The 19,095-nt window shown below is 44.6% G+C and overlaps 1 protein-coding gene across 2 annotated transcripts in view; it reads left to right on the top strand.

Moving 5' to 3' along the window:
* LOC146614081 (retinoic acid receptor beta-like) overlaps window positions 1-19,095 on the top strand; it is a 163,409-nt gene that overhangs the window by 132,627 nt on the left and 11,687 nt on the right. For both annotated transcript variants that reach the window (XM_085379091.1, XM_085379090.1), the window contains exon 4: window positions 8,177-8,337. In XM_085379091.1, coding sequence (XP_085235217.1) covers window positions 8,177-8,337 — 161 coding nt within the window. The remainder of the gene's footprint in view (window positions 1-8,176; window positions 8,338-19,095) is intronic.

The following is a 19,095-nucleotide window of genomic DNA, read 5'->3' as shown; positions in this document are numbered from 1 at the left end:
AACAATGGATAATATATCGAGTGCGGGAGAGAGTATGAGCGTGCAGCGTTTAAAGCTTAGAAGTACTGACCTTACTTTGAGTTTGATTCCATAAAAAGTGATAAAAACATTTGTGTCCGCTGTGCGTGGGAAGAAAACTTTTTACAGCGAAAAAAAACATTGAACAACTTCCAAGCAAGCACCGAGTGCGCTACCACGTAATGGGAAACTCAGAGAAACTCGCGGCTTCTTCAACTGACCGCTGCAGCACACCTGCACCAGGGTAAACTTGCGCCTGCTTTACAGGTGAAAATAGAGCAACAGGACCGCTGAGTCTTTGACTTTATTTATTTTCTGCTGTGTTTCACTTGCATCTATTTGAAAGACTGAGTGCAAACACAAAAAACTATTTTATTTTATGTGCTGGAATGTGCAGAAAATACGTTTACATGTTAAACTAATTTATTCAAGTCAGAGAATGTTGCATATAATTAAATGTTTGCTTGATGCATAAAGTTAAAAGATTAAAACTGATAAAGTTAAATAAAAGAGAGTTTTCCATTTGATTACATTTTGTATGATGGATTATGCAGAAAAAGTAGAATTGGGCTGAAAGATCTATCACTTTATCACCTACTCAGGTTGTAAATCGTGTTTTTAAAAGTAACTAAGCAATTAATTACTTTTGAAAATAAGTGATCAGTAAAGTAACGGGATTACTTTTGGGGGAAGTAATCAGTAATTAGTTACTTTTTTCAAGTAACTTGACCAACGCTGCTTGCTGCACATTGTTTCCAACTCGATCTCTCTAACTATTCGATTCTGTCCTGATTCACATATAACTCATGACAAACCTGTTCCTATAGTTTTTGCCAACTCTCTCCTTTTGTTAGGTGTGGCTGTGTGCAGACAGGAATAGTTCCCAAGGTGCAGACTCCGGAGACAGAACTTAAACCAAAACAGCTTTAATGCTGAACTCAAACATAACATAACTGGGGAAAAAAGGTCAAAAATAAACTAACACCGGCGGATTGACAAAACACACAGCAAAATAAACGGTAGATCGCGACACAGACACAGAGAAACACAGGGCTTAAATACACAGAGGGAGCAATCAGGGAATGGGTAACAGGAGGGAAACACAGCTGGGGCAAATCAGGCCTAACGAGACAAGGGGAAGCAAAACCAGACACATTAACATCAGACATGGACTTTCAAAGTAAAACAGGAAACACATAACACAGACTCGCACGCACTGCAACAGAGGGAACAGAGACGTGGGACCAGGGCAGACACAAACACTGACTGGACACGGGGATATAGCCACTAAGGACACACAGAGACGCGAACTAGACAAGGGGATACAGCTGACAGGGGAGACAGAGCAGCTAGAGAAGACAGAGACATAAACTATAAGACAGAACTCAAAGAAACCAAAGACTAGAAAGTATAAATAATATAATAAACTCAAAACCCCTGGGTCAACGACCCAGGCATCCTAACAGTACCCCCCCCTTAAGGGCTGGCTTCCAGACAGCCCAAACCAAAACATCAAAACAAAAAAAAACAAAAAAAAAAACAACCCAACCAGGGTGGGCGGCGGGGGAAACAGGATGGAGGGCTCGAAACAAACCAAACAAGGAGCCAGAAACAAAAAAAAGAACAAACAACGGAGCCTGGAAAGCAACAGAACAAAACACAGGAACAACGTCCAAAACAACAGCACCAAGGCCCAGGCATAGTCCAAAAGCAAACAAACAAAAGAGCTCACGAAAGGCGCAGAGGCCCAGGCAATAGTCTCAAAAAAGTTCAGGGGGGCCGGCCCGGAGGCTAACGGCACAACAGTCCAAACCCGGGCAGGTCAGGGGGGCGGCCCGGAGGCTGATGGTCCAATAGCCCAGAAAACAGGTCAGGAGGCCGGCCAGGCGGGAGGCACCGACGGCGACCGAGCAGATCAGGAGGCCGGCCGGGCGGGAGGCACCGACGGCGACCGAGCAGATCAGGAGGCCGGCCGGGCGGGAGGCACCGGCGGCGACGTAGTTCAGGGGGCCGTCCATGACGGCAATGACGTCCAGTCATCGGCCGGACAGGACGTGCAGGACGAGCAGGCCGGACGGGACGAGCAGGACGTGCAGGACGAGCAGGCCGTGCAGGACGAGCAGGCCGTGCAGGACGAGCAGGCCGGACAAGATGTGCAGGACGTGCAGGCCGGACAAGATGTGCAGGACGTGCAGGCCGGACAAGATGTGCAGGACGTGCAGGCCGGACAAGATGTGCAGGACGTGCAGGCCGGACAGGACGTGCAGGACCAGACAGCATGGAGACCTCAGGAGCAGACGAAGCTGAACACTCGGAGGCCGGACCAGGCGGAGCTACAGAGGCTGAGGCCGGACCAGGCGGAGCTACAGAGGCTGAGGCCGGACCAGGCGGAGGAGCCGGTGGTGGCTGAACGGCCTCGCCAGAACCATCAGCAGACACTGGGATGTGCTGGCTGGGTCCTCCCGGACCCCCAGCTGACAAGGCAAGAGGCTGAACGGGCCCCTCGGACCCTCCAGCGGAGACAGGTGGCTGAACGGGCCCCTCGGACCCTCCAGCGGAGACAGGTGGCTGAACGGGCCCTTCGGATCCTCCAAGCAGGAAGAGACGGCTGAAGCGGTTCCTCGGACCCTCCAGCGGAGACAGACGGCTGAACGGGCCCCTCGGACCCTCCAGCGGGAACAGACGGCTGAGCAGCTAAGTGACCCCGTGGCTGAGCAGCTGATGCAAAAAATATAGCCCCAGAATAAATAGTCCCATGGCCCGAAGAAAAAGAAAAAGTGTCCTTATTGCTCACCACAGCCGGTTGTTTTGACATCCCGGGGTCCAGCTGTGGGGTGACACGCCGGTGGTGCGGCCGCCGCTTCCTCCTCGGTGATGGCTCCAATGGGCCGGGCAACTCCAAGTCCGGCGGGCTGGGCAGCACATCTTTCTCCGAGTTGGGTAGGTGAGCGGTAGCAACAGGGGGATGCAGATCAAGCTCATTAAGGAAAAACTCCTGTATGAGTGGGTGAAGTGAGTCCAAAAGCCAGGGGAGACCAGAAACCAGTCGCTGTAGCCGGTTCGCTACAGCACACTGAAATTCCTCCCCAGAATGATTCAGCCACAGGTCACATAATTTATCCACTGAATAAATTATATCCTCCCTGAGCTCTTCAGACGGGGCGAGTGCTGCTGGGTCCATGTACTGGTCGCGATCTTCTGTTAGGTGTGGCTGTGTGCAGACAGGAATAGGACCCAAGGTGCAGACTCCGGAGACAGAACTTAAACCAAAACAGCTTTAATGCTGAACTCAAACATAACATAACTGGGGGAAAAAGGTCAAAAATAAACTAACACCGGCAGATTGACAAAACACACAGCAAAATAAACGGTAGATCACGACACGGACACAGAGAAACACAGGGCTTAAATACATAGAGGGAGCAATCAGGGAATGGGTAACAGGAGGGAAACACAGCTGGGGCAAATCAGGCCTAACGAGACAAGGGGAAGCAAAACCAGACACATTAACATCAGACATGGACTTTCAAAGTAAAACAGGAAACACATAACACAGACTGAACAAAGACACAGACTCGCATGCACTGCAACAGAGGGAACAGAGACGTGGGACCAGGGCAGACACAAACACTGACTGGACACGGGGATATAGCCACTAAGGACACACAGAGACGCGAACTAGACAAGGGGATACAGCTGACAGGGGAGACAGAGCAGCTAGAGAAGACAGAGACATAAACTATAAGAGAGAACTCAAACAAACCAAAGACTAGAAAGTATAAATAATTAGATTAGATTAGATAGAACTTTATTAATCCCTTGGGTGGGTTCCTCTGGGAAATTCGATTTCCAAAAAGCACAGCACCGACAGAAGTTTCAGAGTTACAGAATATTATATATATATATATATATATACACACACACACACACACACACACACACACACACACACACACACATATATAAATACAGAGACAATATAAATAAAATATACGAAGGGGATAAATAGAATAAATAGGAATAAAAAATAAAAATACAAGTGAATGAATTGCACATTTCGAGTATTGAGGTCTATTGCACTGTTGACTATTTACAAAAGTATTGCACAAGGTATTGCACAGTGAGGTGAAGAGGCACTACAGCTTAGTTGTTCCCTCCTTTGTCCTCCTGTTTCCCCTCCCTCTCCCCTCCAGAGAGGAGTTAAACAGTCTGATGGCGTGTGGGACAAAGGAGTTTTTAAGTCTGTTAGTTCTTGTCTTGGGGAGAAGCAACCTGTCACTGAACAGACTCTTCTGGTTGTTAATGGCCGTGTGCAGAGGATGCCCAGCATTGTTCATAATGTCCATCAGTTTCTTTAGTGTCCTTTTCTCTGCCACTGTCACCAGAGTGTCCAGCTTCATGCCGACCACAGAGCTAGCCCTCCTGATCAGTTTCTCCAGCCTGGATGAGTCCTTCTTTGCTGTGCTGCTCCCCCAGCACACCACAGCATAGAAAAGTACTCCAGCAACCACTGACTGGTAAAACATCCTCAGGAGCTTCCTGCAGATGTTAAAAGACCTCAGCCTCCTGAGGAAGTACAGTCGGCTTTGGGCTTTTTTATACAGGTGCTCTGTGTTGCATGACCAGTCCAGTTTATTGTCCACCCACAGCCCGAGGTACTTGTACTTGTTGACCACCTCTACCTCCTCCCCCTCTATCTGAACCGGCAGTGGACCTTCTCTGGACCTCCCGAAGTCCACAACCAGTTCCTTAGTCTTTGAGGTGTTGAGTTGCAGGTGGTTTGTGTGACTCCATGCGACAAAGTTCCTCACCAGACTTCTGTACTCCTCTTCCTGATCATCCCAGATACACCCCATGATGGCTGTGTCGTCTGCAAACTTCTGAATGTGGCATAATTCAGAGTTGTAGCAGAAGTCAGAGGTGTACAGGGTGAAGAGAAGAGGGGACAGCACAGTTCCCTGTGGTGCTCCTGTGCTGCTGACCACAGTGTCAGACGTGATGTCCTTCAGCCTGACGTACTGTGGTCTGTCAGTGAGGTAGTCGGAGATCCAAGCCACCAGGCAGGGGTCCACCTCCATCCTGTTCAGTTTTTCCTGAAGCATACAGGGCCGGATGGTATTAAAGGCACTGGAAAAGTCAAGAAACAGGATCCTGACCGTGCCTTTTCCCCCATCCAGGTGTGAGTGGGCTCTGTGTAGGAGGTACAGGATGGCATCCTCCACTCCGACACCCGCCTTGTATGCAAACTGTAGTGGGTCCTGGGCATGTTGTACCTGTGGTCGGAGGAGGTTGAGGAAGAGCCGCTCTAGAGTCTTCATAAGATGTGACGTCAGTGCCACCGGTCGGAAGTCATTCAGCTCATTGGGCCGGTTCTTTTTGGGGACCGGGACGATGCAGGATGTCTTCCATAGGGCGGGCACTCTCCCCAGTCGCAGACTGAGGTTGAAGACTCGTTGTAGCGGCTCCCCAAGTTCAGCAGCACACGCCTTTAACATCCTAGGACACACCTTGTCTGGGCCTGCTGCCTTTCTGGGGCGAAGCTTCCTCAGTTGTCTCCTGACCTGATCCACTGTGACACTGGGAGATGTTTGGGAGGAGGGGAGGGGGGGAGATGTCTTGCTGCTGAGAGAGGGATTGGAGGAGGGGGGTGTCATGGTGTCAGGAAGGGGGGGAAGCGAGGGAGGGAGGTAGGAGAGTGGGGAGAGGACTCTGTAGTAAAGGTGAGGGTGGGGGGGTTGTGGGCTGGTCAAACCTGTTGAAGAAGTTGTTGAGTTCGTTTGCCTTCTCCACAGTCCCCCCCACTGTGCTTTTCTTGGTGTTGTGGCCTGTGATGGTTTTCACACCATTCCAGACCTCCCTCATATTGTTCCTCTCCAACTTCTGCTCCACCTTCCTCCTGTAGGTGTCCTTTGCTTCCCTCAGGCAGCGTTTCACCTCCCGCTGTGCTGCTTTCATCTCCTCCTTCACTTTGCTCCTGAAAGCCTTCTTCTTAATGTTGAGAACAGCTTTGACTTCCTGTGTTACCCACGGTTTGTTATTAGGATAACACCGTACCGTCTTAGCAGGGGCGACTGTGTCCACACAAAAGTTGAGGTAGTCTGTAAGACAGTGTGTCGCCCCCTCTATGTCCTCACCATGTGGGCTCAGGAGCACATCCCAGTCTGTGGTGTCATAACAGTCCCTCAGAGCATCCTCCTTTTCTGGGGTCCATCTCCGGATGGAGCGCATTGTGACCGGCTGCCTTTGGACGAGGGGTGTGTATTGTGGCTGTAGGTAAACCAGGTTGTGGTCTGACTTCCCTAGTGGGGGGAGGGGGGTGGCTCTGTATGCATCTCTCACATTAGCATACAGTAGGTCAATTGTCCTGTTGCTTCTTGTGGGACAATTCACAAACTGGTGAAAAGCAGCCAGAGTAGAGTCCAGTGTGGCATGGTTAAAGTCTCCAGATATAATAATGAAAGCCTCGGGGTTTTGTGTCTGAAGTCTTGCTGTGACTGTGTGTATTTTCTCACAGGCAGCTGTTGCGTCGGCCCTCGGAGGGATGTAAACACACACACAGATCACATGACTGAACTCCCGAGGTAGATAATATGGCCGCAAGCTAACAGCTAGCAGCTCCAGGTCCGGACAGCATACCGAAACTTTAACGGAGACGTGTCCAGGGTTACAGTATCTGTTGTTAACGTAGACAATGAGTCCCCCACCTCTGCTTTTTCCGCTGGCCTGCGTGTCCCTATCGGCTCTCACGGATGTGAAACCGCATAGGTCTACGTTAGCCTGCGGCGTTAGCTCGGTTAGCCACGTCTCCGTGAAGATAAACAAGCTGCACTCACGGTATAGTCTGTGGTTGTTCAGAGCGCACAGTTCGTCAATCTTATTCTGTAACGAGTTCACGTTGCCCATGATCACTGTCGGGATTGATGGTTTGAATCGCCTCCGGTGATCCGCTCTCCTCGCTCCAGCTTTGCAGCCTCTGTAGCTCCTCTTTAGCTCGGCCGGGATGTTGTGTCGCATGCCGGTCTGTCCCTTTGTTTTTAGTGCCAGCAGCTCCGCTCTCGAATAGATGACGGAACTGGTTCCAGAAGTTTTAAAAAGTGCATTATCCATCTTGTATCGCTATATCTAAGAGGTATAAGTAGAGGAAGGTGAAAAAAAGTTTGAAAAGCCTAGTCTAAAAAAGTTAAAGTTAACAAAAAAGGTGCGGTGTTGCAGAGCTACTTGGAAAGGCTGCCGTCACTCCAGCGCCATCTTGTAACCAATATAATATAATAAACTCAAAACCCCTGGGTCAACGACCCAGGCATCCTAACACCTTTTTGAAGATGTTTTATCTTTTATAACCTTTCTTTAATGTGGGTTTTCTGGATTTTAGTTTTTCTTTTACTGTTCCTTTGTTCTGTCTCTCACCCTTAAAATTAAGCAATCATTAAATTAGAGACTGTTCATTTCTGACTTACAAATTCACAAAGTGATCAAATAGTTATTTGCCCATTTATTCCTCCTGAGAGTTTTCATAAAGCGGGACACTATCTTTAGAATCTAAAACCTTGTTTTTGTATTAGGCTGTTAATGTGGTTTTTAATGTGCTAGAGTTGTGTATTTTACCATGGTTTACGGTGACCGACTCATTTTTGGAACCAACCTAAAGTGGCCTTAGAGGCCTTGAAGTTTCTGTTACTTCCACAATTACTTTATTTTTCACCTCATTTCTGGTCTGTCGCCTACAGTCTGAAAGGTTTTGTCCTTATATAAGGTCTGATTTGTTTGATTTGACGACTGGCTACATTTCTAAACTGTAATCAAAGAAATGCTTACTAGCAACACATTTCTACCTCTATTCAATTCAGTTCAATTCAATTTTATTTACACAGCGCCAAATCACAACAGCAGCCGCCTCAAGGCTCTTTATATTGTTAGTAGATCGTACAATAATACATACAGAGAAAAACCCAACAATCATATGACCCCCTATGAACAAGCACTTTGGCGACAGTGGGAAGGAAAAACTCCCTTCTAACAGGAAGAAACCTCCGGCAGAAACAGGCTCAGGGAGGGGCGGGGCCATCTGCTGTGATTGGTTGGGGTGCCTTATATGTTGTTTGCTTCACTAAGAGCTACATTTGTTTAGAGGATAATCCAAATTTTTGTGTTCCTCCAGCTGTTAGAAATGACCGGAACAAGAAGAAGAAGGAGAGCCCAAAGCCGGATCTGGCAGAGAGCTACGAGCTGACAACTGAGCTGGAGACAATCATTGAAAAGATCCGTAGGGCTCATCAAGAAACGTTCCCCTCCCTCTGCCAGCTTGGCAAGTACACGACGGTAAGTATGATTTAACAAGGTGCCTGAACAACGTCATTCTGCAACGAGCATTTAGTTGTATTATTTTTTTATGCAGTAAATGTTACATTGTTACTTTGACTTTATGCCCCTGTATGGCCATATCCCTGTATGGCAATGTGTTTCTGTGGTTTGATCCAGCTACTGCACCAGTACAATTCAAATTTAAGTGCATTTTATTTATAAAGCACCAAATCACAAAAAACAGTTGCCTCGGGGCACTTTGTAAATACCCTACAATAATACATGGCGAGTGAAAAGAGGTAAGAGAAGGACAAACAGAAGGAGCTCATTATCATACTTTTGTACTGTACTCTAAATCTCCCTGTAATGCAACTTGAGACCTCAGATGTATGCCTCTGATAGTCCTCACAGAACCTCAGTGACAATTGTTGTTCCCCTCTCAGCAGCCATATATTCGATATAAATTGTGACGAGTAGAATAAAAGTGCAGCAACCACATCGTGATTTTAGCCTCAGAGTTCGATGGTAATAGTGTTTGTTTACAGCAGTTTTTATAGAATGCAACAGATTGGAGAAACTAAACAAAAGCTGTAAATACTGGAAGACTTAGCCATTGTCAAAAGCAAATCCTCATCAGGGAGATTTTTGCAGACCAGCAGCTGCCCATCCGTCTGGCTGGGGCTCACTCCAACCTCCAGTTTTTGACATGTCTGAAAAGTGGAATAAATGTCATAAACCCAACTTGTGTCCTTTTATCCTCGGGTAAATTAAACCACAGATTTGTGCACTGAGTTAAGCTGGGTGCTCGCAAGGCCTTTCTCCCCCTTCTGTCATCTGCCAGTAGACATCAAGGCTGAGAGTTATTTAAAGTTATTTAAATGCCAAACTAAAAAGCAATGAAATGCCAGATAGTTGGAGACTGCTAATCCACAAAGGGCCTTGTCAATCAGAAACATCAGGACCTGGTTTGTCCAGTCTGAAAGCAGATGAGCTTTCCCACTGAGGGAAGGTTCTGCACTCAGTGTGACATGGCAAAAAAGTAAGAGGTGATAGAAATGTTTAGAAACTCTCCAAAGTACCATCTCCTACTTGACGTCAGCTAAATTCTGTGATGCTTTCACAGGCAAACAGTAGGAGCTGCATTACAGCTGATACATTCATAGCATGTTGAGACAATATTGACTTGATTGTGTTTGTTTTTAACCTAACAGAGAGCGTTTGGTGGCAGGAGATTGGGGTGTATGTTTAATGAACTAGTGGTAGTACTAGTTTTAGTCATCACATCAGATTTCATAAGTGAGTATTTTTTTTAAATCCACTGGCAGTTATAATATGCCTCTCTTTTTGGGGAAGTGATAATAAACCTCTGGGTTGGATATGAGATCTTAAAGGGGAACAAACCAGCTTATAGTACAGCAATTTTGCTCCAATGTATGCAGTTGTATACTGATTCTGTTGTCTCAGTGTAAGCAGCGCTTGCTGTTTGTTGGAGTGGTTAGTGTGGTTCGTGCTAATTATACTTGTTTATAGATTGCGAGAAATCCCTCATTATTACAATCGATTGGATCCTGATGCGCCTTTTGATTCGTGCTTGTCTGAAAAGTAGACCAGCTCCCGCTCCCCTAGATTATGTTAAAGCACCAATTATGTGGTGAAATATTCAAATCCTGGTCTGCAGTTATTTAGGAGTTCATTGCTGGGTTAGCTGAGATAGCTGTGCAATTGAGAGGGCTTAGCTCAACAATGAATAATGCTTCATTGACAGTGATGGTAATGAAAAATGAGCCTGGCAGTTTCAAAGACAAAATAAAGCACTGAGCCACACTGGCTCCAGGCACTGATGGTGGTGGTATATGCCACTGCAATACAGTGCTCAGCTTGATGATATTTGCCACCTTAGAGTTTTGCGTGCTATCACAATCCTTCACATGTGGTGGCTGCTTTTACTGCCTTTTCCATCTCTGCATCTGCACATGAGTTTTTCTGATGTACAGTTTTTCACACTACTAGTGTATTTTGTAATGTTGCAACTGTCTTTGGATAAATGTTGGTAAATTAAATCAGAATTCCCCAGCAACTGTCTTGTTTGGTCCTATTGAATTATGGGACTGGTGTAATTAACTGTGCGTGTGTGTGTGTGTGTGTGTGTGTGTGTGTGTGTGTGTGGTGGTGGGGGTGTTATTCTCCCGTCCTCTCAAGTTCCCCTTATTCTAGCCTTTCCCTTTACACCCAGAAGGAAGAGCAAGATAAGTTGTTTTAATATCGGCCATCAGCCCAACGTGCACTGAGCAAATGCACACACGTGTGTGTTGCACCGTCACATCCTCCGTCCCTATGAATCTGGATGTCAGTCAGTTTTATGTGTCTGTAATGCTGTTGTGTGGACTAGAGCTCATTGTCTGTGATTTAAGCACAGCCCTAATGTGCTGCTCACTTAACCCCAGATCATATTTAATGGTCTCTCTCTCCATTTATCTGACTCTCTCTCTTTATTGGCTTGTGAATAGATTTCTTGCTTGTGATGGTGTCCAGCATCTGTGCTAACTGCCTCTCATACAACCTCAGACGAATGAATGTGCTGTAAAGCCAGATTCCTCTGGTTGTCTGTGCCGTCTTAAACCGAACTCCACTCTTCCTTATGAGAGCTGCTCTCACTTCCTCCTCACTAATCCCCTGCAGTTCCTGATTCACTAACTGTTTTCTATTTGTCCTCCTCTTGCTCTCATTCATCAGATCTTCAGCCTTTCATCAGGTTTTCTCTGTATGTATTATTGTAGGGTGTACCTTACAATATAAAGCACCTTGAGACGACTGTTGTTGTGATTTGGCGCTGTATAAATAAAATTGAATAAAATTGAATTGAATCATCTTCTCAGTAGATTTTCTCTAATTGGTAGCACATTTTCATTTGTCCTCAATCACTCTAACCTGCTGCACATCCTTTCCAGCCTGATCTCTCTGCCTACATGTCCTTTGCTCCTTCCTTGGTGTCTTGCCTTACATACAACTCACTATACATATATAAATTATATATCACAAGTAGGGCTGGGTATCGTCGCTGATTTCTAGAATCGATTTGATTCCAATTCACAAGGTCCCGAATCGATTCAATCCAAGATTCGATTCGAATCGGGGAAATTTTGCCTCAGTCAGAAATATTATAAATCAGATCATGCATCAGTACATTCCCATATTTTTATATCTATAAAAAGAAAGCTGACACTTGTGAGCTTTTATCAAAAGTGTGAGCATCACAGCCTTTGTGTCAAAGTAACTGAGGATAAAACACAGAAAAACATGGAGGTGATTTTCCTGGCCGGGGATTTATAAAAATATTCTGCAGTAGATCAAAAACGAAAGAAAACCTTTAATCAACTTATGAACATTACCTGATGCTGCTGGAGTAATGCAGAGCAAAGTTACAGAGGTTTAATGAGAGACACAGCTGAGTGTTTTGCAATTTTGCATAATTAAAAAGTTTAAATTTGTTCAGTATTGAACAGCAGAAATGAGGTTTTCTTTTTCGGAAGTAAGTAAAAGGAAAAAACAGCGGCCGACAGCGCTGTAAACAACGGCAGACTTGTGATAGCAAGCAAGCGAATAATGCAGAAAACAGATTTTTAGACGGGAAACTGTTCTTGAAGTACAGAGAGAGAGAGAGAGAGAGCTGTGCATGAAGTGTGGTGGAAGCAAAACAGGAAAAGTCAGAGGGAATTCATGACGATGTTTATGTGAAGCGTAGTTTGTATCTTCTTTTGCTGCTGGTTCAGTCAATATTGTTTGGAGAGAGATCAAACTAACAGCTTTAGAATCAGCGCAAAAAGGACGTAAACACAAAGCGCGGACCCGCCGAAACATCAGAATCAGCGAGCTGTCGGCTTTCAGCCCCGACCGTGTCCGTGCTGTCGGGTGAGAAAGTCACATCTCACTGATCCTGATCCGTCGGCGGTCCGAGCTTTGTGTTTGTGTCTCTGTGCAGAATCTGTGTTCCTGCTCTCATTTACTGTTTAGCTGTTTGGTGGTTGTTGAAATGTTGTGAGGTTTAACCTGAGGCTCTGGCGATTTAAAAGTCGATTCAGGATTTTAATGAATCAACTTTACATTATCCAAGCTAGAATCGATTTTAATCGATAAATCAATCATCAAAGCCCACCCCTAATCACTATATATCAAACTTACATGTTTCAGATCATCAAACAAACTGTAATATTAGACAAAGATAACCAGAGTAAATAGATGTGTTTTTCAAATGATGATTTCATTATTTAAGGGAGAAAGGTTATCCAACCCTGCCTAATCCTGTGTGAAAAGTCATTGCCCCTCTTGTTAAATCATGAATTAACTGTGATTAACCACATTTTTTGGAAAGCTGTGTTCAGTTTCACTAAACACACTCAGGCCCGATTACTGGCAGACCTGTTGAGTCAAGAAATCACCTAAATAGAACCTCCCTGATGCAAGCTAAAAGATCTCAAGAGCAACAAATATTGCTAAGATCGAAGGAAACACATGAGTCACTGGCAATCATCAGTCTGAAGAGGGTTACAAAGCCATTTCTAAGGTTTTGGGAGTCCAGTGAATCATGGTGAGAGCCATTATGCACAAATGGGGAAACCTTGGAACAGTGGTGAATATTTTCCAGGAGAAGCTGGCCTACCAAAATGACTCCAAGAGCAACTGAGACTCATCCAGGAGGTCAAAAAAAGAACTGAGAACAACATTAAGGAACCACAGGCTTCACATGTCTCAGTTAAGGTCGGAGTTCATAATTCAACCACAAGAAAGAGGCTGGGCAAAAATGGCATCTATGTTCAACGAGAAAACACTTGCTGGAAAAGTAAAGAACACAAAGGCTCGTCTCACATTTGCCCAAAACATCGAGACAATGCTGAAGACATTTGGGAAAATATTCTGAAGAGACAAAAGCCGAACTCTTTGGAAGGTTTGAGTTCCATTAAATCTGGCATTAAGCTAACACAGCAAAGGGAACATCGAACCAACAGTAAAATATGTTGGTGGTAGTGTGATGGTCTGGGGCTGTTTTGCTGCTTCAGGACCTGAAAGACTTGCTGTGGTCGATGGAACCATGAATTCTGCTGTCTTTCTCCTGTCCAGAGGATACACCTTCTTGGCAGTTTCTCTCTTATTATGACAGTAATCATTTGAATAAGAGAAGCGGTAATATTAAAACCATTAACTTCTGCAACTACAAGGCCAGCGTAAATTATTGTGACCTGTCCAAAAATGGCATCCTGGGATCGAGCTCGGTTTTAACCACCCTTACCCTTCCACCCACTGTTCTTCAGTTAATCTGTGGGCCCCCATAAACAGACAAACAAAAACTATCACTATTTAACAATTTAACAAGATAAACAACATCAGATTAATTTATACAATCTGATCTTTGTCTGCACAATACATGGACATGTAGCATGCAGACATGTTTCTGCATTCCTTGCTGGCTTAAGATTGTAAAATATAAATGCCAATGTAGTTAAATACATATCTGTTGTTATTATTACATGAGTATGACCAATGGTGGAGTCATTTTGAAAAATATTCCCTTAGGAAAAGAAGCAAGAAAACATCATGAAAAGACCACAGTACACATAAAAGTCTACTATTTGAAATGTGCATAAAACATCAAAACTAAGAATTATTATTCTGTACAAAAATGTCCTCCAACAGCGTCAAATGGATTAATATTACTGCAGGAGCTCACTTTAAATACTTTCTTCATTTCTGTTTAATGTTCAGCAAAATATTCCTTACATGAGTGTGTGCGGTGACAGCGAGGACCAAGTAACACTGAAACTAAATCAGCTAAAAACACATAAAAATATTAGTTAAAAAATCAACTGAATTAAAAGACTGAACAGTGTGTGACATAGTTAACTGTCAATAAAGATGAAGGTGGGGTGTTGGCAAACAGGTAGGTAGACTTATTTCTGTCATGGACAATCTCCAAAAAGCCCTGAACAACAGCATTTCAAACCATTAATCGCTTTCTTTAATAAAATGTCACACTTTAAAAGCCGCTTAACTGTGGGCCACATCAATTCGCACATTATGAACATTACACAAAAAGACAACGAACACAAGGCGGAAAAATAAAATAAGCTGACTTTCATGTGCTTTGTGAAAATGCAGTACTGCAAACGATGTTCACGTAAAACTTGAAAAACAAATCAACTGCGACTAATAGTGTGTCACAGTGCACTAAATCTAACAGCAACACAACCATGAATCATCATCCCTCAAAATGAGTAACAACAGAAAACCCATTAAAAACAATCAGGCTTAGATTAAGAGGGTTTTTGTATGTTTGTTTGTTTTATACAAAAATCAGCAATCAGCTAACGACATCATAAGTGTACTCCCTCAGCTGAAGTAACATTTTTGTTCAGGTCAAAATGTCAACATGAATGATGAGATCTCAGTTTATTTCAAATAAGTCCAGCAGCAGAAGTAAAATCTTTCAGCTGGAACAGATGTAGCAGGGATGGAGAGATCCCAAGCTGACGTAACCGTGGGAAGCACTACATCTGCCATAGTCGCCGCACGAAGCAGCAACTGCTCACCTTTCGCCACTGAAGTGGGTCTTCATTAGGTGAAAGACCAGTCGAGTATCACTCCAGCTCGTCTATGGGCTCTTTATAGACATCCCCAAAAGAGGAAGTTAAGCAAGTGACTGCACATTTCTCTGTTTAGTTCATTTCCTGCTATTCTTGGTAGATACAGAAGGAGAAATAATTATTCGATCCCTGATAAATTTGTTTGCTCACTTACAAAGAAATGAGCAGTCTCTATTTTTACAGTAGTTTAATTTTAACAGCGAGAGACAGAGTATCAACCAAAAACCCAGAAACAGCACGTTACATAAAAGCTCTGAACTGATTTGAATGTTGCTTCGTGTATATGTGTGCATTGGATTGGTAATAAAGAAGGTACCTAGAATTCATGAAGTTATGGTGTGCACCCCGAGCAGTTCATCGCATGGTTTAACCTGGTGACTGTCTAGTTCAATAGTATTCTTCTATTGTACGGTAGGTTGCTGTTGTTAAATATATTATCATACGTAATATAATGTTCATTTTTCCTTCTTCGAGCACAACAAAACCTGAAAGTAGGTTTTATTTTTCAAACAAACATTTTAAATATCACCTCTGTCACTGACATGAAAAATACACAATAATGAGTCTCTCTGGTTAGTCTGTAAATCTAATGTGAACTCAGATGCTTTCTGCTCTTGACTTTATAATAGTTATTTATGGAGAATAAACAAGCTAATTGTCCAAGGAGTTTGCTTGGTGAGACAAAGCCCTCTGTCAGCATCTCTGAGCAGTTGCATTTGTGATTGGAACAGCAACAGTCAATTACAGTAACACAAAGGCTTTGTGCCCATATCTCCTGAGGTCTGTGAGTCACACTGTGTGCACTCCTGCCACATCACAGTGCTTCTGTAGGCCAGGGCAACTACACAGACATCTTTAACGTGTCATTTTTAACACAGTTGTGCGAGCTGTTGTGTGAAGCAAAAATCCAGATAGATGGATAGCCACTCATTCTTTCTTGACTGTCAAACTCCCATGTCCCATTTTTGCTGTCAGTTAGTGTTTCCTAGTACAGCCTACTAGTCGATACTGTTATACTTCTTTGAAGTCTACCAGCTGGAGCGCATGCGTATTGGTGCGTTGAGATTTAAATTCTCCATGGATGAATTTACAACAGAAAACAAGCAAACAGAATGCAAAGAAAACAGACGAGGCTCTATGTGGATGTCTGCACGCCTGTCTTATGGTGGGTACCCTGCTGGACTTGCAGACGTGGAAAGTATAATGGCTTGTGGCCCATTAATGATCACCACGTTAGTTCCTTCACGGGCAAACAGTGACATTGCCACAATCCCATACCATTTACACCAGTCCTCATAGTATGATTGTTTGATTAATATGCATGTTGTTGTGAGGCTGGACCTCGGTCTGTGGGACAAGTTCAGCGAGGTGGCCACGAAGTGCATTATCAAGATTGTGGAGTTTGACGAACGAGTGCCTGGCTTCATGATTGTTTTATAATCATGCACGTTGTTTTTCCTTGTTATTTTTGCTTTCGCTCTTTGTTTCAGCGCCCGTCATTTGCGATTACTGCTCCAGGTTGCATCACTTTGCTTTCAGTCTGCCAACCAGTTCACACTTTGCTGGTATCCTGCCGTTTCCATTTGTATGTCTTCTGTTTTCTGGTCTGCTCCTCGCCTGATTGGTTTGCCACACAGTTTGCCTATCCATGTAAAAGTTGTGATCCAAAAATTCTGAAACCAATCAACAGCCATTCATGATTTACACTCAACAAAAATATAAACGCAACACCTGTGTTACTGCTCCCATTCCCCATGGGATGGACGTAGAGACCTAAAATTCATTCCAGATACACAATATAACCATCCCTCCCAAACAGTGGTCACAAATCAGTCCAAATGTGTGGTAGTGGGCACATCTGCTATATTGAGATAATCCATCCCACCTCACAGGTGTGCCACATCAGGATGCTGATCTGACATCATGAGTAGTGCACAGGTGTACCTCAGACTGCCCACAACAAAAGGCCACCCTGGAATGTGCAGTTTTTTGCGCTATTGGGGGTCTGGGGACCCAGAACCGGTCAGTATCTGGTGTGACCACCATTTGCCTCATGCAGTGCAACACATCGTCGCATGGAGTCTATCAGATTGTCAATTGTGGCCTGTGGAATGTTGGTCCACTCCACTTCAATGGCTGTGCGAGGTTGTTGGATATTCGTGGGAACTGGTACACGCTGTCGTATACGCCGGTCAAGCACATCCCGAACATGCTCAATGGGTGACATGTCCGGTGAGTATGCTGGCCATGCAAGAACTGGGACATTCTCAGCTGCCATCTGCCCTGAACAATGTGAACCATGATTCATCCGTGAAGCGCACACCTCTCCAACGTGCCAGACGCCATCGAATGTGAGCATTTGCCCACACAAGTCTGTTACGGCGACGAGCTGGAGTCAGGTCAAGACCCCGATGAGGACGACGGGCATGCAGTTGAGCGTCCCTGAGACGGTTTCTGACAGTTTGTGCAGAAATTGTTTGGTTGTGCAAACCAATTGTTCCAGCAGCTGTCTGGGTGGCTGGTCTCAGACGATCTTGGAGGTGAACCTGCTGGATGTGGAGGTCCTGGGCTGGTGTGGTTACACGATCAGCATCCTGATGTGGCACACCTGTGAGGTGGGATGGATTATCTCAATATAGCAGATGTGCCCACTACCACACATTTGGACTGATTTGTGACCACTGTTTGGGAGGGATGGTTATATTGTGTATCTGGAATGAATTTTAGGCCTCTACGTCCATCCCATGGGGAATGGGAGCAGTAACAAAGGTGTTGCGTTTATATTTTTGTTGAGTGTACATTCAATCATCTTCCATTCAATGCCACCTGCTCAGGTACAATCTGTGCAAAGGTCTTTAGTTGCCTTTCATTTCTTTTTCCATTTTGCTGAAATGGGAATTATGTAACCAGTCTGTAAAAAAAACCCTCATTCTTTAACACAGACTGAACTCTCTTTCTTTAGTCATTATTATTCAGGCATAGTTCTTCAAGGACCGTTCTTAAAGGACAATCCAGAGCTCTTCTTTCGATGCTCACTGTCTTTTGTCCTTTCTCTGTCACAGTAATCTCACACTGCTTCAGTAATGTTAAGGTCTGGGGCACAACTCCTCATAGTGTTTCATTGTGTGTGTTTTCTATCCAGGTGTCCTTTTACTGCACTGGCAGTGTATTTGGGTTGATTGTCATACTGGCGAATAACATTTTCCAACATAGCAAATTGGTATGGTCCGGATCTGGCCCACACAATGTGCTTACACATGGCCCACATACCGCAAAGAACAATGGCCCTTTGGTGGCCCAGACCTGGTTTGCCAGAGGTGGCCCATACATGGGCCAGCACAAGCCTGTTGCAGACACAATGGTGGCCCTGTGCTGGCCCAGAACAGTTTCAACTCTGGCCCCAGATGTCAGCCTAATGTGTACCTTAATCAAGCCATGTAATAACAACATGTGCTGGAACACAATAGTACAAAAGTAACATGACAAATCTCTGTTCACACAGTGAATGGACTGATTCTTATATAGTGTTTTTCTGCTCTCCCGGATTACTAAAAGTGCTCTATACAGCACACCACATTCACACACTTTCTCTAAACTGAGTGCTTCCTAACTACATTGACACTCTTGACATGCAGACTGGAGGAGCCAGGGATCGAACCACTAACCTTCCGATCAGTAGGTGACCTGCTCTACCTTCTGAGCTTCAGCCACCTGGTGGTAAACATGAATAAACTGTCACTAGGTTTTGGATAACGTGTACACTCACAAACCTGTAAAACCTGCATTTGAAACATTGGCCACCATAGCAGTATAGTACTGCAACATGGCATTTGGGTCTTCTAACTAAAATAGGAACATAAATAGTGCCATCATTGCCAGACCTGGCCCACATCTGGTTGACAGACACCCTGCCATGACACCGGTCAGTCAGAAGTGCCAGCTTGATGCCGGATCCAGGCCAGACCTGTCTGCTATGTGGGTTTGTATATTACACAGTGGATCAAAATCTGATAGTGGACGTTATGTGAATAAACATTCTCTGTCATGATATTTAACAAACACACATGATCTCTGAGAGACAATCACTCGTTCACATTTTCATCTCAAATATTAAACCTGACTTGACTGCATTTAAGCCCTA

This window comes from Diplotaxodon limnothrissa, linkage group LG18, assembly GCF_057381915.1.
Source record: "Diplotaxodon limnothrissa isolate DT_005_m linkage group LG18, D_limnothrissa_male_GT1.1, whole genome shotgun sequence".
NCBI classification, from domain to species: domain Eukaryota; kingdom Metazoa; phylum Chordata; class Actinopteri; order Cichliformes; family Cichlidae; genus Diplotaxodon; species Diplotaxodon limnothrissa.
This window is presented reverse-complemented; position numbering and strand designations above follow the sequence as displayed.